General features: G+C 41.4%; 1 protein-coding gene across 2 annotated transcripts in view; it reads right to left on the reverse strand.

The window, feature by feature from the left end:
- Positions 1 to 7,154: 7,154 nt before the first annotated feature.
- The window catches only part of LOC148030034 (actin-related protein 4-like), a 112,038-nt gene continuing 96,223 nt past the window's right edge, over positions 7,155 to 22,969 (reverse strand). Inside the window, exons 17-20 of one of the 2 annotated variants that reach the window (XM_087686298.1) lie at positions 21,641 to 21,703; positions 21,492 to 21,556; positions 7,865 to 7,922; positions 7,155 to 7,775 (exon numbers count right to left, since the gene is read on the reverse strand). In XM_087686298.1, coding sequence (XP_087542424.1) covers positions 7,871 to 7,922; positions 21,492 to 21,556; positions 21,641 to 21,703 — 180 coding nt within the window. In that variant the 3' untranslated portion in view covers positions 7,155 to 7,775; positions 7,865 to 7,870. Of the gene's footprint in view, positions 7,776 to 7,864; positions 7,934 to 21,491; positions 21,557 to 21,640; positions 21,704 to 22,969 lie in introns of both variants that reach the window. The other variant, XM_087686297.1, reaches the window with a different exon arrangement.

A 22,969-nucleotide genomic window follows, 5' to 3' on the forward strand; every position in this document is an offset into this window, starting at 1 on the left:
GTGATCAAGATGAATACCCTTCACTTGGTTTTGGCCTTGGTTTCACAGTTGGATTCGGACTTGTACCAAATGCATATTAAGACAACTTTTCTACATGGGGACCTACATGAGGATATCTATATGCATCAACCTAAGGGCTTGGTGAAAAAGGTTAGGAAATGGCTAGTGTGTAAGTTAAGGAAGAGTCTTCATGGGCATTCATAGTCATATACCCCCCAACACTATGGATCTGTGCCATTACATGAAGAAGGGCCATGATGTTAGCCTTATCATTTTGATTTTATATGTTGATGATAAGCTAATTTGTTGGGAGTGCTCATGATGACAGGATGCTTTGAAGACCTGGCTCAAGAGAAGATTTGAGATGAAGGACATGGGGCATGCTTTGCACACACTTGGCATACACATTACTGTGCAATCGTTATAAGGGACTCCTCTACGTGTCACAAAAGGAGTACATCCATAGGATACTTGAGTGGTCCCATATGCACAGTGGTAAGCCCATTGGCACCCCTTTACCTTTCCATGTGAAGGTCAACCATAAAAATTATCCCCAGTAAAATTATAAGAGGACCAAGATGGCTAAGATCATGTATGCATCCACTGTGGGTAGCTTGATGTATAACATGATCACCCTAGACTTGACGTAGCATTTGCAGTGGGAGTTGTCACTTGTTATATGGCGAGCCCTAGTAAGCAAAATTGGGACGCCATGAAGGGTATCCTTCAATACCTTAAGGGCACTGCAAAACTTGTGCCTTTGCTATGGTGGTTAGGATATTGGAGTCATGGTTTACACTAACTTAGATTATCCAAGACATGTAGATATTAGGAAGCCCACCTCAAGCTATGTCTTCAACTTTGCTCGAGGTACTGTTCCTTAAATGTTTAGGATGTAGAAACGCATTGCCTTGTCTACTACTAAGGCTAAGTATATTGCAGCCACTAAGACTTGCAAGGAGGCCCTATGGTAGGCCATCTAGTTGTGGACTTTGGAATCACCTATGCATGTGACGTCTACCCTGCATTTGGACTCTATGAGTGCTATCCAATTGGCACACAATCCGGACTTTCATGCAAAGACCAAGCACATTAAGATCTATTACCACTTCATCATAGAGGTGATTGAGGATATACAATAGAGCTTGTTATGATCTCTATGAATTAGAATCCCGGTAATCTACTCACTAGAAGTCTCCCAATGGAACATAATACCTTCCTTTGGAAGATGATAGACATAAGATAGTGTGTTTCCTCATCCAATTGTACTCATATGTGCATTTTGTATATTCTTCTCCTCACTCCCAGCAAATTCACGTTTAAGTGGGAGATTATCAGGGGTTAAATGATGCATGTGCCTAGCCACCTATCTTTATCTTGTACTTGGTGCCCACACACCTATGCACTACAAGTGGTGGCTACCCATCACTATTATGTTTATTATTTATTCTTTACTATAGAATAATAAAGGGAAGGGAGGTCACACATTACGATTGTTGGATTTTCCACATATTAGTCTCTCTCTTGAGTTCACTCCATAGCCATTGCTCTCTTGCTTCTGCTTGTGCTTCTCTCTCACTCCTACTCCTACTGCCCCTTTCATTTAAACATTTACTTTAATATTTTTTCTTTGGAGAGGGTTCACAAATCGCCGGTCGTCATGTCTCAACACTACACTGTTTATTATTGATCTCATCTCTGTGCTTAAGCTGCTTGAACTCTTAAACTCATCCCTCTTATATGCTTTGCCTTAACTCATCTTCTCTACATCTACCTTATAATGCCTCCTCTATGTTCTACTGTTGATAACAAGCAAGATACTAACTACTCCTCCTTGAGTGTACTTCTGGATGCTTTCTTTGTACAAGCTTAGGTGAAGAAGTTCTCTAGCTACTACTCCCCAATGAGCTTTTGCAACTTCAAAGAAGAAGAAGAAGAAGAAGAGGAGGAGGAGGAGGAGGAGGAGGAGGAGGAGGAGTAAGAGCTCCTCCCATGAATCATCATCCTCTTCATCTTTTGACTCCCACTTTGATTCAAGTCCTTCAACTAGGGCAAAGGCCAAAGTGAAGAGCTCGTCTTCAGTGGTGAAGGGGAAGGCCTCAAGGCCTTATCTTCTACCTTCTAGCCCTAGTGGTGAAGACAATCCTCATGACTCTCCAATGCAAAAGAGCGAGTTGTGAGAGGATAGTACTAGGGCATTCGAGCCTCATCCATATGCAGATGCAATGGACCCAAAGAGTGCTCCCCATACACATCAAAATGAAGTCTGATAGATTGAAATTTGGGACTAGGATTGACTTCATAGTTCATGTAGAGTTCTCTCATGATAGAAAGCAGGCTTGGCTCCTAGGAAAATCTCACACAAGGGGTGGTCACACATGCTACTACAAGGCATTGGAGATAGGCATTGAGAGCTACTATGTCTACTTTCTATATTCAAGAATCGATATGATTGACATCAACATCAGTGTTTTTCCAAGGTGCATTGGTGGTGGTTTGCTCACCCACTGCTTGGATATCCATCGTCCTATTTGACTATCATTGTTGTATGTACTATGATGTATCCATATCATTGTATATTCTATTGCATGACCACCCATGAGTTGGGACAAGGTGTTAGTACACTAATAGGTTACAATCCATATTTGTGGGCATTTTTGTCCTTTGTGCCAAAGAGGATTGAGATTGGTCACCCTAATTTTTATCCCCAACTCTCAGTTTTCTAATTGGTATTTGAGACACCCAGTTTGGATTGCCCCAATAGTCGTCCACTTCAATATTTTTGTGCACATGGGCTCCCTCTTCCTCTTTCATTCACTTTGAGTTGAGAGGGAGAGTATGGCCACAATTGGTGACTCAAAGCTTGAGTTTTATATTGTCTTGTCCTTTCGTATATGGACTCTCATGTTTGCATTGCTACCTCCTATTCTAACATTGTATCAGACCTCCATGTTAGTGTTTGAGGTGCTACTTTCTACTCTACAACTATGCATTAACCCCATTCTAGTGCTAATTTTTCTTGCACTTAAGTGCTGCACATTGTTTCCCAAGGTTGGGAAACTTCTATTCAAGTTGATTTGACATTTTTGTCTAGTCTCCAACCTACATTTACCGGCCTACACCCTGCATTTACCTATCCTACCTTGCTTGCATCTTCAATCTATGTGTTCTTCGCAAGGCTGGGTATTTTTGTCTAGTCTCCAACCTACATTTACCAACCTACACTCTGCATTTACCTATCCTACCTTGCTTGCATCTTCAATCTATGTGTTCTCCGCAAGGCTGGGTGTCTTCTTGAGGTGTTACAAGATGACTGATTTCCTTGCTCCTAATCAGTTTTTTTAGCTTTCAATGGTATGTCCTAGTTTGTTTCCATATCATGAGGTGTTTGAGGTTGTGCTTTCCAATGTTTGACAATCATTTTCACTTCCAGCTAACATTTTCATCTTTTCCAACTAACAATGTTGTTTCAAATACATGTTTAAGACTTTGCTTTAATGTTTTTAACTTTAGAGAGGGTTTATGCGTAACCAATTTTCGTGTCTTGACAATGGTTGCTACACTCTCGTCATTATTGACCACGTCTCTCTATGCTTACTTGAACTCTTCAACTTGTGTTTTTGGGTTGAACTCTTAGAAAACACCTATCCCTCTCATATCCCTTGCCTTATTTCATCTACATAGCTACCTCATAATGGCTCCTCCATGTTTTACTATTAATCACAAGCTTTAAGACAGCGACTGCTCATCTTTGAGTGTTCTTTGAGAGGATTGCTTTCTACAAAATTTAGGTTCACATGGGAGCATTGTCTCTAGCTACTGCTCCCAATGCTCAAGCTTTTGTACCTTAAGAGAGGAGTGACATGATGAAGAAGACAAAGGTGCAATACTACATTGTGGCGACGAGGAGGAGCATGTTTGAAAGGATTGCAAGGAACTAGTGACATTGCAGAAGGAGAGGAAGAAGGGTAAAGACTCCTTAGATGAGTCATCATCCTCTTTGCCTCAACTTCAACTCTAATGCAAGTCCTTCGACTAGAGCAAAGTCCAAGGCAAAAGGCTCATCTTGTGTAGTGAAGGCAAGGTCATCAATGCCTTCTCTCTCCCCTTCTAGCCCTAGTGTTGAGGTCATCCCTCAAGACTATCCAGTGCTACATAGGGAGTGTGAGAGAATGGTGAAGGTTGGGCATTCAAGCTTCATCCATGTGCAATTGCAATGAACTCAGATATCAGCTTCCCATACACATTGACCAAGTCTCGCAGATTGAAATCCTAGAGCAAGGTTTGACTTCTTGTTTCTTGTAGAGTTGTTTCATGATAGAGAACAAGCTTGGATCCCAATCAAAGCTCACATGAGGGAACACTTTGACAGGGCATCCATGGTCATGTATGCTACTAGAGGGCATTGATGGTAGGCATTGAAAGCTATTTGGCTACTTTCTATTTTCGAGGATTTGTATGGTCAATATCAACATAAATGTCTTTTCGAGGCATTGTGCACCCACAACTTGGGTATCCATGGTCATATCTAAGTGTCATTGTTATATGTACTATGATGCATTCTTATCATTGTATATTGTTATGTTGATCACCCACAATCTAAGAGAGGGTGTTACCAAATTGTACATCTCATGGGTTAAAATCAAGGTGGTCAATCTCAAGGCTAAGATTGACCACCTCGATTCTAGCTATTAGCTCTCAACTAGTCGACTCATACTTTCGATGTTGAGTTTTGGCGATCATTCATCCACTTTGGTATTTTGTATGCTTAGTTATAGGAAGCTCTCTCTCCTCTTTCATTCACTTGAGTTGCCTCTTGATGGAGAGAGGAAGACCTAGGATCTATAATAGCTCTCAACTATCTCTCTACTTGCAACTGTTGCTTATTATTTGCAACCCTATCTTTGTCAACTCCATGGTCTCACTACTTCAACATGATATGAGGTCGAGATCCTCCTCCGCCATCATGAAAGGAGCATTGGCAACCTACCTATCTCCTCTAGTGCCTTGGGATAATCAACTTGCAAGGGAGGCCTACCATCCTACAAGTGAAACACCACCCGAAGAAGCTAGCAAAGTAGACCCTCTAAAGCATATATCCACCATGCACCAACAAAATCTAGATGGCTCAAGGAGGAGAGTTTGTAATGAGGTAGGGACCCTAAACTTCATTGACATGTACTAAAAGCACCCCTTGAAAACCATTTGTGAAGGACTTGTCCCTTTGAATCACCCCCCTAAAGATTTGACCAATGCAAGGGATAAAATACTTGTCCAATCTTCAAGGAATGAATTGTGATAATCATGCCATCATTGAGCAAGGAATAGTTTCCACCCTCCACCCACCTATCAAAAGACATTGAAGTCTAAACATCCAACAAGTTTGATGCCTCGAATGGCGAAGTGCACGAATTGACCTTAAAACACTCCTTCCCTAGCAAGGTTACTTTTGTAATCCCTGTAAGGATGCCTGCATGACTTGCGTGGAGCATGTCCTTCAAGGAATGTCCTAGTAGTTAGTCATCTACCATATCACATGCTAGAGATGACACCTTGAAGCCAGTTTCATTTCAAGATCAAACTTGATGGACCGAAAACCATCAACCTATAGGTATGGAGAGAGGCTTGGTTGCTATCTAACAAGAATATACAAAGACTTTTGAGCCCATGTAAACACAATACTTCTGGATGTCATGGAGTGAGAACGGCTTTAGGCTATTCAATGAGACTAGTGTTCACCAAAAACCTTCTCTAAAGCTGACATAAAAATCTTCAAAATCAATTGATTGCCTTAAATTTTGGAAAGATTTGTCATGATATTGACTACAATAACACAAATTGTTGAACTTTCTAACATTCTTTTTAGGATTTCAATGGGTTTCTTTCATTGTTCACAAAAAACCATCCTTCACTGTATTTTAACCAGTTGGACACATTATAATTCAAGTTTGTCTTGCTGAAACCCAACTATTTTTTGGACATTTTGGTTATAGATCCAATTATTTTTCCCCAAAACTTGTTGAACAAGAAGCTGAAAGACCAAACCACTAACTATACATTGCACAATAAGAGCCTAGGTTCAAATCATTTTAACCATGACTATTCAAGACACAAACCACTCGAAAGTATGGTGTGGCCTTCATATTATGCAAAAGACCATATTTAGCCCAAAGATGCTTTGGCCTTGGCTTCAAAACTCTTTCACTAACCAGGTGTTTTGATCTTCTGCTATCTAGTTTCTTCAAATCATATATACATAGACTGCGCTCATTACAACTACCCATTACACTACTATTTGCTACCAAATTCAGTGCTATTTTCATAAGCTCGCCCTAACAAAACAATTGCATGTTTTACCTTTTCACCTCTTAGCTTCACAATCCTCTTGTACATCCGCCTCCTAGATGTGGCATTACCATACAAGGGAATATGGCATTCTTCCACACTTGTCTAAGAGTTTGAGAGGCAATGAAAATGTCAAAGCAAATGTCATGCAGTTAGAGGTGGCTGAATGTTGTGCCACCTGAAATATTTTGCATACCAAGCAGTCAAGACAAAAGCTCACTATTAACACAGCTAGATAGCAAGTTGTGCTTTCTCAGTCCCCATACTGAGTTTGCTCACACAAATCAAGGAGATACTATTCATGTGTTCCTCTTTAATGGACCCATATGTTTTCCACACATGTTAATGATGAGGATTTCCTATGATTAAGCAACATGGCTCATTCACCAAAGAAAATGTTGCTGTCCTTATATATTCTTTAACTTTCTCTTTTTCCAGGTTTATAAAGGTTGTGTTTCCATCCCCTTTTGTAAAGCAGCCATGCACAATGATCTGGCGTTTTCTGACAAACATTTCTTCCAACCTTAGCACATGATGATATAGCTTTCTAATCAGTAAACCACGTAGCTTCAAGATGCATAATTTATTTTATATGTTTCCATACATGTTACATGTATGGAGATGGAAGTATGAATCATGTACGATTCACCCCCCTGGGCGGAATCTTGCATGACCCTGATTCTTCCTTTATTTTATTACTTTAATAAAATATAAAGCAGTAAAATAAAGGAATGAGTCACAATGAGTAATGGACAACTTGGAACTTAAGCCAGTAAAAAGCCTTGCAGTAAAACAGCATAGCATGCATGATGAAACACCTCCATGACCCATTCATCATTAAACTCTCCACAATACACTTTCCAAAGTAATGAGCTTCAAGGTCGTTGAAAGTTTTAAAAAAGAAAGGAGCTTGCACTTCTTGTCCAAAACGGAAATTGATAGAATACATGTAAAGGCATAAATGCCAAACTGATGTGATAACATGCTGTCATACATCATCTCCTTGAACACTAGAAAATCAAAAGTCAAGTACAATAACTTTGCTTCAAACACAGATGAAACAGAGGTATGAGAGTACATCTTACCCTATAAACCACGGAACCAGTCAGCCCAAACCTTTCTTCAAGGGGCAGTAGCTGAGTTGCCCACCTTTTGTCTGTTCACAAGGGAGACGCTTGGTGATCGTTTCAAGTGTGTCAATGACTGTAATCCCATGTAGTAAGACCCAGAATAATCCAATCTGACTTCTTGCATCCAGCTACGTGTCAAAAACTAGTTGCACAGGATTACTTGAAACTGAAGAGTATTAGACGTTGACTTGTTTTATCTCATCCCAGCACAGAGTGAACTTCTCTTCCAACATCAGTTTTCTGCCTAATCATCTTTAGGGACACTTTCGTTGTACATATGATGCTCCATGTTCTTCATACCTACAATTAGCAGCCAATTGAATGGTTCAAGATGAAAATCAAGGCGAACAATCTTACCATGCAGCTCTGTAAAGGCAGATGGCACTCACTCTGATTTAGAAAACCACATTTGCTGGAACGATCCCAATGACGCAAGAATGCTTCCACCTATCCATACACTGCCATGAAGTCAACAGTCACCACTACATAACTAGAAAAGCTTGGTGCCTTGAATGGAATAACGGAAAGGCAGTAAATGAGACGAGCCAGTTTGTAAATCAACAAAAAAGCTCTAACATCCTTAGATTGTTCCAACTTACCAAATACCTCAACAGTTGTAAAATGTGTTAGTCTACAGTTTCCTTTCAATAAGTATATTTCAGAAATTCAAATTCTACTACTGGACTTGGCCTGCTGATCCAATCAGAATAAACAGCACCCAGATTTTTTTCTCAGAGATTATACTCTAGCATTTCTCAAATAGGAGCTGGTGTTGTTTGGATGCAAAATGGGAATTCTTTGAAGCGTTATAGAAAGACGTAGCATGAAATGGCAAAGTGATTATGGAAAATCACATCAACATAACTGCATTGCCATTAAGAATTTTTCAAAGCGGATTCATTCAATAAATAGGCCGGAAAAGTCTAGGGTCATTGCCTGTCTTGTTCCATCCCGCTCCCTACTTGAAAGGGTCCATTCCACAATATTGATGTTTCTGCTTGTTTTTTGACATGCATGTGTTTCACTCATCAAGACCTGACTACTACTACTACTCCCACCAAAACCTCTCTCTCTCTTTTCATAATGAGTGATTATATTATATCAAATGAGTACAAAAGTCACATGACTAAAAGAGCACATAAAGGTACAAAAGTCAGGGCAGGGTCACTGAAGAGACTGCTCGACGCCAAGGTCCTAACTCTCTCTCTCTCTCTCTCTCTCTCTCTCTCTCTCTCTCTAGTGGCTACACTAGTGGTAAGCCACTTCTTTTATTAACTCACTAACCAGGGTTCAAATCTTCATTTTTCTCTACCTATTCTAAACGACCGTACAGAATGTAGGAGTTGAACCCAAGACCTGGTCACCACGCATTCAACTTCACCAACTATGCTACATCTCTCTCTCTCTCTCTCTCTCTCTCTCTCTCTCTCTCTCTCTCTCTCATGGAGTTCTACATGAGTCATTTCTTGTCTCTGATGATGGTTTCACTATTTGGCCAGCATATATGGACACCCATCTCTCACATAGCGTACGGGTTGCTATCAGACAGATTCGCACCTCCTCACATAGGCTTCAGATGGAGACAGGCATATGGACAAATACCCTAGCAAAGGATAGGACTTGCCAGCTTTGTGGTCGAGAGCCTGAGACGGAGGAGCACTACATATGCAAATGCACAATATACTATGACATACAAGGATGGTACCATTGCCTCTTCCGTGATGGATTTGGACCCCTTCATTGCGTCATGGAGTACGAGGACCAAAGATACCTAGGTCTTTTCTTCCTGAAGCTCGAGAGGCGCCGAACTGCACTCCTACGAGAGAGGAGGCCAGCTCATCCAGAGGGACACACACAGGGAGCAGTGACAGACTTCTTCTACAGAGCCGACCCTATTGACACTACCAGCCTAGCAAAGACATAGCCACCCCACCAGACACCTTACAAGCCACGCTGTGGAGTCACATTGGATAGAGCCATTTCCCTTTGTCAAGCACGACGACCCCATCAGGCCACACCACAGTCGGATTAGAGCCATTATCACGAGACACCAAAGACTCACCACCAAGCATATTAGTGAAGCAACTAGGGACCGCATCATAGCTGAGATCATGTGCAGATCTTGAGATTAGCTACAACCCATAGTCTCCACCACACTTTTATACATGGTTCTATCAGATCTGGTTCTCCTTTCCTTTTCTTTTCTATCAATGGAACAACACTACACATGGTTCAACCCTAGTATAGTCCCATCGTATAGTTATTTTCAGTATTGTTTCATAGGCCACCCACTTATTTGTAATGTTATCTTTACCTTACTGATGAGATGATATTAGACATGGATGTACTCTGGATTTTGTCTCATAGGCCACATTGGCCTTATGTAGACGTTAATATATCTTTCTTTCCTCTCTCTCTCTCTCTCTCTCTCTCTCTCTCTCTCTCTCTCTCTTTGGTAATTGCATTGATTACGAAGAGCATACAAGAGTCACAACTACTAACCATCACACAAAGTGACTGAAGAGAGCTGGATCATCCTTGATAAGAAGACTCACATACTCAATTGTGATCAACTGCCATTGAAGGAGACCTCGCATATGACTGATATGGCTATGGATGCCAGAATGAGAATAAAAAATGGAAGCATTATAGATAGTCCAATCATGCTGACATTCCCAAAAGCATAGACAGGGCTTTCAGCAACTGAAGGCGAGACTCGACAAGAGAGACCATACACATCAAAGCAAGAGCCATTTGAAATGGTGCATCTTGAGAGGGCCACAACAAGTGGGAAACCACTCACCAACATGCTCCAAATGAAGACTTTGCATCTGGAAGTGGTTGTATTAGGCCATCCCACCATCAATGTAGATTTCCAGCAAGCTCTAGCCTTGTGGAGACCCCATAAAGAATCGCACTTATGCATTAACTATGCATGATCCTCATAGTCACAAGGGACACAGGCCTGAAACGCACGGATGTCATCCTGATATGTGGGATCCATCTCCAACACGTCCCGGAAATGGGGTGTTTCCATGCAGTGGTCTGTCAAAAGGGAACGCGTCCTGGGACAAGGGGCAAGGGGGATGTGTGGGATGGGACGCAAGGGATGCCGCATGTCATAGGGTTTGTATTATTTCCTAGTCTTCAATCCACTAGTTTTACTGTTTCTCAATTTGTGTAGTTTCTTATAGTCTTAAGTTCAAGTACTCATTATTTAGTGTTTATTGTTGGACTTTAGTCTTTCTGTCATATGGCTTTTCTAGGTTTTACTATATTTCTCAGTTTGTACTGTTTCTTGTAGTCTTCAATCGAGTACTGATTATTCAATGTTTACCATTAAACTCTAGTCTTTATATCATATGGCATTTCTCATTCACCATTTGACATTGTTACTGCTATTCTCCAATTTGAGCTTCAATTTCAGTATTCACTTTTCAATTATGTTTCAACTTTCATGGCTCATGTATTGTTCTAAACCTTCATGTGACATTTTAAGAAGGATTTTGAGTTAAGGTATCATATTTGTTTAGTTTCTTTATATAGTATTTCAATTATGTCTAGAAAACATAAATTTGTAGGTCCCCGTTCCCCCACCTCGCCCCCGTCCCTTGTCCCTCATCCCTAGTGACTATGATGATCCTTGATAAGCACATCTCTCTCTCTCTCTCTCTCTCTCTCTCTCTCTCTCTCTCTCTCTCAACCTCCCGCCCTCCTCAACACCCACCCCATCCTCAACCTCTGCCCCCGCACTCAACACCCACCCTGCCCTTTGCCTTCACACCATCAAGCACCCAGCCCCGCCTTTAAAACTCGCCCCTACTCTTGCATCCCCCTTGCTCTTGGCACCTACTTTGTCATCACTGTGACTTAACCTACCCCACCCCACCCTGACCTACACCTACCCCACCCCACCTTGACATGTCCTTGTCTTTGCCCTGACTTGATCTGAATTGACCTCTCCCACCCTCACCTGAGCTACCCCCAACTACCTTGCACTTTGTAAAACCCTACTAGAGACAACCCAAGGACTCCCCTTGGGGGCATGATTTGCCCAGCCCCCTAGGGGGAAGAAGAAGTCTTTTGCCACTGCTATCAACAACCAATCAACCTTAGTCCCTCCCCCCATTGCTAAACCATCAGCATGGGAGTCCTATTTGTTACAGGAACTAAGGAAACTAATGTGAGAGATGGCAGCCATGAAGCAAGAAATTATAAAAAAAGAAGAGCTGATTATGGAACTACAGGAACAAGTGAAAGGCATACAAGCTGAACAATAGAAAGTAAAGGAGGAACCCATGCAAGAGAGACTCCAAACAAAGCTGAAGGTAAATTCGAATTCAGCACATTTTTTAACAGAAATTATCTCAGTAATGAAAGAAACAGCAAAAATTTAAGAGCAACAAAAAGGAGTCTCGAGATTAGAATTGGATGTTGGGTTTGACTCACGCCTACATTCACAGAGGAGTGTCGGTGATCCGGATAGGACACCGGGGCAAATTTTTCTCTCCTTATGAGAGGTTTTTTCCCCCCATTATATTATCTTCTATTTTATGTGCTTATGTTACACAGTTCGGGCACTTATCGTGTTTTACACCTTTCGGGTGTGAACGCACATTAACAACCCTAAGGTTTAAGGTTTCTACTTTGTACTTTCATTACATTCTTTAGTAATCGTATTGGCAGTCGTGTTGTGTCTTCGCTCTCTTCACTGTCAACTGTGTACTCTCAGTTGAGCTTCAATCCTCCATATCTTACATCTGGTATCAAAACTACAAGCTCACCCTGTCCAGCTCAGCCTTTCACCCTGTCCAGTTCTGCACCGGCCAGCAGCTCCACCATCACAGCCTCTCTGCAGGCTCATTTGCTCCAGCTTCCGCCACCTCCAGTCTGCGCCAACAGCCAGCGCTGCTCCCTGGTCCACCAGCACCTCCAGTCACCCCCTGGGGAAGTGCCACCAACACCGTCGCCCACCAGCACCACCAGCACAATCATTGTCTGCACTAGCTCCTTGCTGACCAGCAGGTCCACCCGCCACCTGCAGCGCCTACTCCGCCTGCAGGTCTGGCCCCCAGCCACCAACTGTACCGTGTTCACCAGCCGCCAACTGCGCCCTATTCACCAACGCCACCTGCACACCAGCACCTATCCGCCTGCACTCCTCCAAGTCCATCAGCTACCATCCAACTCCACCACCTCGGCCATCAGCACTAGATCCACCAACACAAAAGGTAAAAGGAGACTTTTATCTATTTTTTATTCAAAATTTTGAATTTCAGCAAGAGGCTTCTTTTTGCCCGGGCAGTCTCATGTCTTGGACACACTCACTGCAGAAATTTTTTTGGGAAGGGGTCAAAAATTTTGGGGCTTTTGGGTTTAGTGCAGACATTGGCACATGTACTACAGGTTTGGTCTGAAATAGACTGAAATTGTGCATTTTGGACAACAAAATTTTGGGGCTTTTGCATTTTTTATGCTCCTAAGCACTGTTTGTGCATTGGACAGTGTGTACATTGGACAATTTTGACAAAGTGTGACACAAATTTGTCAATTACAGCGTGGTGCATGCTATAATTTTTGAAAATTTTCAGATTTCCACGTTGTTCCAGCATTAGCTCTTGCTCTTGTGCTCTTTGAAAAAGTGACATTTACTATGGTCAATCAGGGACAAAGTGATGTATTCACATATGTATCCAAGGAGGATAGATTGGACAGCAATAATTATTCTCTATGGTCTTTCATGATGAAAATGCGCTGATTGCAAAAAATCTTTGGGATTATGTAAGTGGTGAAGAAGTTCGTCCTAGAGTTGTGACTCTTGCAACACCTTCTCTAGGAGGATGCACTCAAAGGCTCGCTCCAACTCAGCTACTTCCTCAAAGATCAGTAGCACAAAAGGCTTGGGACACACAGGATGCCCAAGCACTGTCACTAATTGCATTGGCAATTCAACAGTCTATTATCCTACACATACGGTCTGCAGCTTCTTCACGTGAAGCATGCCTTACACTTGAGCAAATGTTTGCTGGAAAAAATGAGACACGCATCTCTTTCTTGAAGAAAGAACTTGAGAATGTGAAGATGGATGAAGGTGATTCCATGCAAGATCATCTTAACAAAATTCAGGACTTACCTAAGCACTTAATGAATGTAGATAAGTATTATTTGGATGCATAGTTGATCTCTACTACTTTGAATCCTTTGCCACCCTCTTATTTGGCCTTTCATATGGCCCTAAATCTCACCATGAGAATTTCTCTGCAGTCAATTACCTTTCTTAAGTTGGTTAGTTTGCTCCTAGAAAAAGAGCAAACAAGAAAGAACAGTAGGGTGGATGTAATAGCCTTTGAACAAGCTTTTATGGCAAGACAAAAGGGCAAGGGCAGCCAGTCAAAAAATGTTCCGCAAAGTTTTAGAAGTTCAAGTACTTAATATAGCAACAAGAAATAGGGGGCACGCAAGCCAAGAAGGGAAAATGCCACTATTGTAAGAAACCAAGTCATTACATCACAAAATGTGAGAAGTACATTGCCAAGGAGAAGGAGTCAAAGATGTCTATTTTTTATACCCCTTCTGCTATAGAGTCTGCATCTTTTGTTGTAGACCGTGACTACTATTTTTACACTTGCAGTTACGACTCTTCTTGGATTGATAGAGCATTTAGCTCTACTAAGGATGCTAGCACTTCGTTCTTTGATAGTGATGCTTCTAAGCACATTACATCCCACAGGGATTTGTTTTCCTCTGTTATTGCAGTTCCTATTGGCAAGTCTATGCAGTGTGCCAACAATGCATCTTACCCTATTGAAATGTTGGGAAGATTGTCTTGAAAGTCATTGATAGCTCTATTCTTCGTTTATAGAATGCATTATTTGTGCCACGCAAAAAGAAGAATTTATTGTCCATTTCTTCTTTAGAAAAGTGAGGTTTATAGGTCACATTTAATGATGACAAATGTATGGTCAGGGATCAAGAATTCTTGACTTTGGTTTTGACTGGCACATTATGTCATAGACTCTAAGTTAGATGTCTATTCGATTGATCTGTCGGTCTATTTATCTACTCTTACTCCTACTATGTCACAGGTAGGTTATGGCATGCTTGCATGGGACATGTCAACTATGGCAATTTGAGGCTTCTGCAGCATACTCAGATGCTAGATAGCTCACCTCTCTTAGAGAGACCTCCCAAGTATATTTGTGAGGGATGCATTTTGGGAAAAATACATTGATTCTCATTTCCTCGTAATGTTGTTGTTAAGGCAACTGCCAAATTACAAATTGTGCATTCGGGTGTATGTGGACCTATGCAAACAAAGTCATTGGGTGGATGTTATTATTTCGTCACCTTCATTGATGACTTTACTCATTTGTGTTGGATCTATCGATTGGTGAAAAAGTCATAGGTGTACGATGCATTTTTGGCTTTTGTTGCACTTGCTGAAAATCAATCTGGATACACGATTAAGGCTCTCCATTCGGACCGAGGGGGAAAACACATCTTTCTTGCTAAATAATTTTTTGAAGCAGAAAGGCATTGTATATCAGTGTACTACTACATGTACTCCACAGCAGAATGAGATTGCAAAAACGAAGAAACGGTCACTCATGGAGAGGACCAAATGTATGTTGAAAGCTAAGAGTTTGCCACATGGCTTTTGGATAGAAGCAGTTATGTGTGCTTGTCATGTTTTGAACAAGTGTCCTACCAAGGCATTAAAAAGTATCACACCTTTTAAGTCTTGGAACAACCGGAAACCTTTTGTTGGCCACTTTCGTACTTTTGGGTGTCTTGCATATGCTCATATTCCCAAAGTACTAAGAAAGAAGTTGGACAATAAGGCTTTCAAATGCATTTTTGTAGGGTACAATAGTGAGAGCAAAGGATATAGACTATATGATCATGTTTCCAAGAAACTCTTTGTTAGTAGGGACATGATTTTTGATGAAAAATCAGAATTATCCCTTGTTGGTTTTGATACATACCAAGCTGCAAATGATATGTTTAAAGGGTTGTTACCCATTTCTTTTGGTGTTATAGCTAGAGTTTCAATAAATGAACATAATGTTCAGCTAGTTGCTCCATTGAGCAATGCAGAAATTTAGCCCATGGCTAATCTGAATATTCAATTAGATACTGAATTTGAGGTTCAACAAGAGCTTGTACATAGTCACAAAGCTAAGCAAATGCCTAGATGGTACTTGCAGACTATGAAAGATAGTCATTTGGATGCTCCTATTGCTGATCGTACTAGAAGACAAGGTCGTCTACATGATCATGCTAATACAATGAAGTTTGTTATGGTAGCAAACACACTTGGTGATGAGGAGCTTGAATGTTTTAAGGTTGCACAACAAAGTGTGTATTGGATAGCAACAATGTGAGATAAATTTGATTCGGTCATAAAGAATCAAACATGGGATTTAGTAACATTGCCTGTTGAAAAGAAAGCCATTGGTACAAAGTGAGTCTATAAGCTGAAAAGAAAAGTGGATGGATCCATTGATAAGTATAAGGCCAGACTTATGACCAATGGCTATATGAAAAAGAAGGGCATTGACTATGAGGAGATGTTTCCTCCGACATCCCGTATGACTACCATTCGGTCTATGGTTGCTTTGGCTGCCCATCATGGTTGGATTGTGCATCAGCTTGATATTAAGACTACATTTTTACATGGGGAACTTGAAGAAGAAGTGTATGTACAGCAATCCATTGGTTTTGCAGTTAAGGGATCTGAACACTTGGTATGTAAACTGAAAAAGTCTTGATATGGTTTAAAGCAAGCTCCACGAGCTTAGTATGCAAAAATAGATGCCTTTTTACTCAACCAAGGGTTCATTAACAACCCATCAAAGTCTACTCTTTACGTATGCAAAGAGGGGGGATCCTTGTTGGTCATATGTCTTTATGTAGATTATCTTCTACTCTTTGCATATGCAAAGAGAACAGATCCTTGCTGGTCATATGTCTTTATGCAGATGATCTTTTGCTCACAAGGACAGGTGCTAATCAGATTTCAACTTTCAACAAGAATTTGCAGAAAACTTTTGAAATATCAAATTTGAAGCCTTTGCATTATTTACGGGGCATACAGTTCATTCATGAGGCTAAAGGCATTGAATTGTCACTGTCCAAATATATTGGCAAACTCCTTGACAAGTTTGGTTTACAAGATTGTAAGCCAATTAGTACATCGATGAAGACTGGACTCAAGCTATCTTTACAAAATGACAATGATTTGTTTGGCATCTATACATATGCTCTAGCAGTTGGATATCTCATTTATTTATGCAACACAAGGCCAGATATTCAATTTGTAGTTTCAACCCTAAGCAGATATATACACAGCCCACACATGTCACATTGGCGAACTGTAAAGCGTGTTTTTCATTACTTGTAGAGTACTAGGACTCTTGGATTGCTTTACGTCAAGGGAAGACCACTACAGCTACATGCTTACAATGATTTAGATTGGGCTGGTGACTTTGATTCACATCACTCTACGAGTGGAAATTTTTTCTTTCTTGGCTCATCTTGCATCTCTTGGCTTAGCAACCACTATTGCCACATCATGTTGTGAAGGTGAATACAAGGCAGCTTTCACTACCACAGTTGAATGTGTATGCTGAGACATTTGTTGGCTGATTTTAATGTATCTGTCACGGAGCCTACTCCTTTGTTTACTGGCAGTCAGAGTGCCATTGTGATAGCGTGGAACCCACTGTTTCATGCACGCATGAAACACATAGAGATCCACTATCACTTTGTCAGAGAGAGGCTACATGCAGGAGATATCAACCTTGTCTACTATCTTACCACCAGTAATGTGGCGAACATCTTCACCAAAGCTCTTCCTTGTGACAAATTTGAAGCATTTCGCAATGCTTTAAATTTGATCTTCTTTGGTAGTTGCCTTACAATAAAACATGGAATCGATTAATAGTTCTTTGTAAAATGAACACATGCAGTGTTCTTTTGGCAGCGCAAGTTGAGTGATTTATTTTAAAAAATCAAATAGCTACCATAACAGTAATATCTATCTGACAACCTCCAAAGCCAATGAATGAGGTGGCTATAGAATGACTTTGACGTTGGATAGTGGTGGGAGACCTTCAAAATAGTTGGGATGTAGTGGCTAAAATGGCTCTGAACCTTTCAATGGACCAAACGGTGGGGCATGCAGCATGACCCCTATCCCATGATCCCAGAGGAATAGAAATAAGAATTCCACAAACCGTTAAACAGCTCCTACAATGAGACCTGCTAGTTTTAAGTGACTAGTCCAACTGAAGGAAATGGTTGCAGGTTACAAAGGTAAGAGAACCTGCAGCTTTGCATGTCACTAGGATGACTATCAAAATGGCTTATGCCTATTGATGCAATCCAGTTGCATGGCTTGCAAATCAAGGCCATAGCTTCTCTACAAGTATTGACAACTTCAGACCTCATAAAAGCATCACTACCTTGAAAATTTGTAAGATCACAAATACTTAAGCATATAGAGGTGCACGGATCCCCGTGTCCCAACACATTAACAAAAATTGTGACACAAGGGGGGTCCAAAGAGTTACAAGCAAAGGGGAAACCAATATTTGGATTCTAGAGAACTAGTATGGTATCATTGAAAGCCATTCTGATTAAGCTCTTATCAACATGTAAAGGATGCTCTCGTACTTTTTCATGCTCAATAGAGTTTACAAAACTAGCATTAACCACACAGATCCCTGTATCCCGAAACAAAACAAAACATGCAACACAAGGATCATGACAGTCTCAGGGGAGCGATTGGCCAAATGGTAATCTCAAAGAGACCCAACCTATGTGGCATCAACTTCCTTTTGAGTGCTGACTGCCATTCGGGGTACGGACTTAGCTGAAACTAGTCAGGAGAACTCTCTGTCTGACAAGGTCCTCACTGAGGAGGAGTTACATGTTGCCAGTAGACTCGGACAAGGTTCCATGCTACTCGATGTTGCAAAATATCTATCAGTATTGAGTAAGCTGCCACGAGTACTAGTACAAGAAAAGAGGCAGATGGATAACATGAGTTTAAATCTGGTATGTGACTTCAAACCCTATAGAGCTTGTATGGCATCATTGTGTCCCCGTTTGGGTTGAGCTCCTTTGAACATGTAAAGTATTCTTTTGCGCTTCTTGTTTGAGTCAAGACTTTCCCCTTCTTGTTTGAAAGTCAAGACACATGACAAGCCCTACCACCTGCTGCAAGAACACCTCCGCCACCCCCGGGGGGTTAAAAGGGAAGAGAAGGACAAATTGGTCGTATAAGGTAGTCACCCATGAGAGAAGCCATCATGATGCCTAGGAGCCCTTAATTCCCCTTTTCATGTCTTCTTTTCTGACCCTTTGGTAGAGTTTGTAGCCCTTATGGCATTTGAACCACAAGAAAGATCTCTTTTTCCACGAACATGTGAGACCCCAACACATTCGTTTATTTCATTTGAAACCTCTGTTAGCCTTTTTTGTTATCATATACAGTACAAACAGACATTTCCCTTTCATGGCATCACCAAAGAAACCATAGTTTTTTTTTAGTCACCCATACAGAAACAGACGCTTAACTCTCATTGGTTGCAATAGTGAGGCAGGTTTTGCTGAAGTTCAATGACTCCAGTCTGTCATTCACAGGAGAGATCAGGATTGTCACATGCAATGGCATTTGATTATCACTGTCTGATGTTAGTACAATACTGATCAGACTAAAATATATTGGGTGTTGCTATGTCCAATGCAAGAAATTTTAAACATAAAATTTTAAGGACCATATTTAATGTTGACACTTGAAACAATACACTTCAAACATTTACAGTCTTTACTTCAGACATGCAGTGTTTTAGAGAATAGGAGAGAGCTTTTCTTTTTTCTTTGGGAAAAGGAGGGGGGGGCACCCACACGCACACGCAAACACACACAGAGCCAGCTTCACTCTTGCGGGCTTTAGGACTAACTAGTACATTGTGTTAAACAGTATCAGAGAGCAAGACTGATAATGGTGCCCCACAAAACACCAATAATAGCTATCCCATCCATCACTCATAGTTGTTTTCTGGACTCCCGTGGTGACACCCTCTAGAAGGAAGAGAGAGAAACCACACCTGAAATTTGAAATTTGAATGAGAATAGAGGGAGAGAATCTAGTGTAGGAAAGAGACTGTGTTGTGGTAGTGGAGTAAGAGAGGGTGTGCATCTATACTAGCAGAGAGAACCCTCATCATAGCTGCCAAAACAGTCCAAAAACCACCCATGAAAGGCCAGAAATAGTCACCCAAATGTATGCTTCAACAACCACATTTTGCCCACGGCCGCCAACTATGACTGAATGCCATCAGACTAGATTGGATGGGATCAGACCAGGGTGGTTTCATGCGTTTAGTACAACACAATTCGTATGTGAACTAGTGTGGTACATAAGATACACGAAAACTTCAAAAATAAAATACGTTGTTATAAAAATACACATAAAATGTGCAACCTAAAGATAGATCAATCATCACAAAGTTTCATGAATTAGAGACTAGAGTTTAGAAAACAATTGTAATGCCATATAGGTCTAAAGAGTCAAAGCTAGACTCATGTCATGAGTGCTCCAAAAAGATACATCAATCGTAAATGCTCATGAAAGGACTCAAAATGTATAATGGCAAATGGACCAAGTACAAAATTTCTAGACTCATCAGGACTCATCATCAAGCTCAGGCACATTGGAAGGTGGAGAGCGGCCCTCACTAGAAGAGGCCTCAAATGGCTCGCCAAAGTCGCCATCGCTTACAACATTCCCATCATAGTCAAGCCCAGATACATCAGAAGGTGGAGAGTTGCCCTCACTAGAAGAGACCTCAGACACCTCACCAAAGTCCCCATCACCGATGGCGTTCCCATCATCACATACTCAAGCTCTCTAACTAAAGCACCCTCTACAGATTGCAACAACTGCATGTGTAGTAGAGGAACTCCCCGAGCATCACCTCACGTAGGTCCTGATGGCTGGTGTAGTGATGGTCCTTGTGGTTGCAACTCAAGCAACAACTTGATGTCCCCCCCAAGTGTGTGAGACTCAATGATCAATCTCCTCAAGTTCCATGTAAAGATCCCTAAAGATAGGGATAGGAGAAACTTGGAAGAGGTGAGGGAAAGGGAGAGGAAGAGGGGGAGAGAGACACAGAGAGAAAAAGAGAGAGAGAGAGAGAGAGAGAGAGGGGGGGGGGGGGGGGGCGCGCAAAGGGAGTAGGGACCACAGTGCTTGAAGGAGATTGAAGAGGATGAGCAAGCTGCAAACTAATTTGTGAGGTGAGATAGGGGGGACAGGACTGCTGTTTTATAAGGGCCAAGCCTTGAGGTAAAGGAGAAGAGGAGAGGAAGTATGATTCATGGAGGGAGGAGTGTGAAAGAAAAAGTGAAGTTCAAACTTCAAACTCCACACAGTCCCAAAAAATGGTCAAAAAGCCGCACCAACAGTCAGATTCTGCATGCAGGCAAAGATCACCTTTTCAGGACAGTTTGAACGCACAGATCCTGTACAGAACCGTATGGTTAAACTGCATGGAACAGTACCGTACGGAACGTTCCATACACGCAACCTAGGATCAGACTAACTGGACGGGACAGGCTGGATCAGACTACAGGTCCCATCCATTAGATGTGGACAACCCTGAGAGAGATGCAAGTTCTTGAAGTTCAATGACTTGAGTCTGTCAGTCACAGAAGATATGCAAGTTCAATGACTCGAGTCTGTCCATCACAATATTCAGCCAACAAATCACAGGCTCACAGTCCCAAACAATGCTGAGGCAACATATCCATTCAAGTGGCAAGTTCCAGTTCTGTGTTTGCTGCCCCAGGTTATGAGAAACACATCAAAAAGACCCAAAGGTCAATAAAATGAACAAGTTACAGTCTTGCCCAATGAAAAGAACAGGGGCTTTTGTGACTCACACAAAACCAATCACAAATCTTTGTCATTATCAAACTACAAGATAGTCATGTACATGACTCTACCTGAAGCGCCTTTCAATAGCATTGCCGCTTGCAAGGACTTTGACTCTAGCAGCTTGTGGTGCCTCCTGTAAAACAGCAACAAGCACATTTCATATCACTCAATCATACATGTAGTCAATTCATAACATTGGCTAAAATTTATACTGTACCTCCATCAGTTCTTTTTCCAACCGTTCCTTCAATTGCTGCATTGCAGCTGTCCCACCTGCTAGCTGAAAAATGTCCGAAAGTATAATCAGATTTTGGTACAATAGATTGGCTCAAGAATAAACTCAAGTTCACAGCCCAAATTGTACAACTTAACTATTCAGCAAACTTTTATTTCTTATGCTGCCCATACAGCACAAGAATTGATAGTAAAAAGGGACATAATGACAATTTTCCAAAAATATTGCATTCTTGGATTAGCTGAAGGAGTTTTCACTACCACAGAATCATCATCAGCACCACGCCACAGTGGCACCTATCTATGGATGTGATACAGTGGCCAATAGCCCAGGCCGCTCAATATTAACAAGCGTTAAAGGCTCACCTAACAACATGGCTCTTGAAGGCACACTTAGCGGCTTAAGGAGCGACAATCGAACCCCTTCTATGCTGAAACCAGCCTTCTTTGTCAAAGAGGGTGGTGATATACCCGATTTTCCAGCAAATTACAGTGAGCAGTGGTTTAACATAAAATAAAGTTAACACTTACCACTTCAAGAGAGACAGCCAACACCCTATTGGCCCCAAAACTAATGCCCTTTGCAGAAAATTTAAAACAAATGGTTGTCCAGAATAACCAGCATCAAAATCCCAGAAATTGCCGCTTGATTTGAAGTGCCTAAGGGTACTTGCCCCTTGGTCTTGTAGTACAACTGAGTATAGGATCAAACCCCCAAGAAGATGAAAGGCCTTGCCACAAACTCAAGAGATATTCCCTTGAGTCTCCACTTCCTATATTGATCAAGCCACTTCTGTACCAAATCTAAAACAACTGGCTGTCCATAATAACCAGCAGCGAAATCCCTGAATTTGTTCCTTGATTTGAAGTGCCTAAGGGTACAAGTTCGGTCTTTCACAATTACATGCAAGTCCTGCTTGCTGCAAATGAGCAATTCTTCTTAGATTTGCTGTAAATCTCTGATTCTCCAGCAGGAAATGAGCAATTCTTCTTAGATTTGCTGTAAATCTCTGATTCTCCAGTAAATCTCTTTCATGCATGATTGACATTGATGGCACACTTCCCAAGACAGCTGTGAAACCCTAACTTCTGTAGAATCTCAGAACTGAACCAGCAAATTCACTGGTGAATAACTGAGATCAAAGAAACAAGCATTAATTGGACCAAGAATGTTGAAGATGAGAGAGAAAGTCAGCATCTGCAGGTGCAGAACATCAATTTCTGCAGTCACCTGCTCTCACAATGCCTAGAAACCGGTCACCTAATGCCTACAGGTTGTTGCCAGCTACCAGATGCCTCCAAACTGCTGTCA

Source organism: Lygodium microphyllum, chromosome 10 (genome assembly GCF_053477565.2).
Source record: "Lygodium microphyllum isolate KBCC chromosome 10, Lygodium_microphyllum_v1.1.10, whole genome shotgun sequence".
NCBI classification, from domain to species: Eukaryota; Viridiplantae; Streptophyta; class Polypodiopsida; order Schizaeales; family Lygodiaceae; genus Lygodium; species Lygodium microphyllum.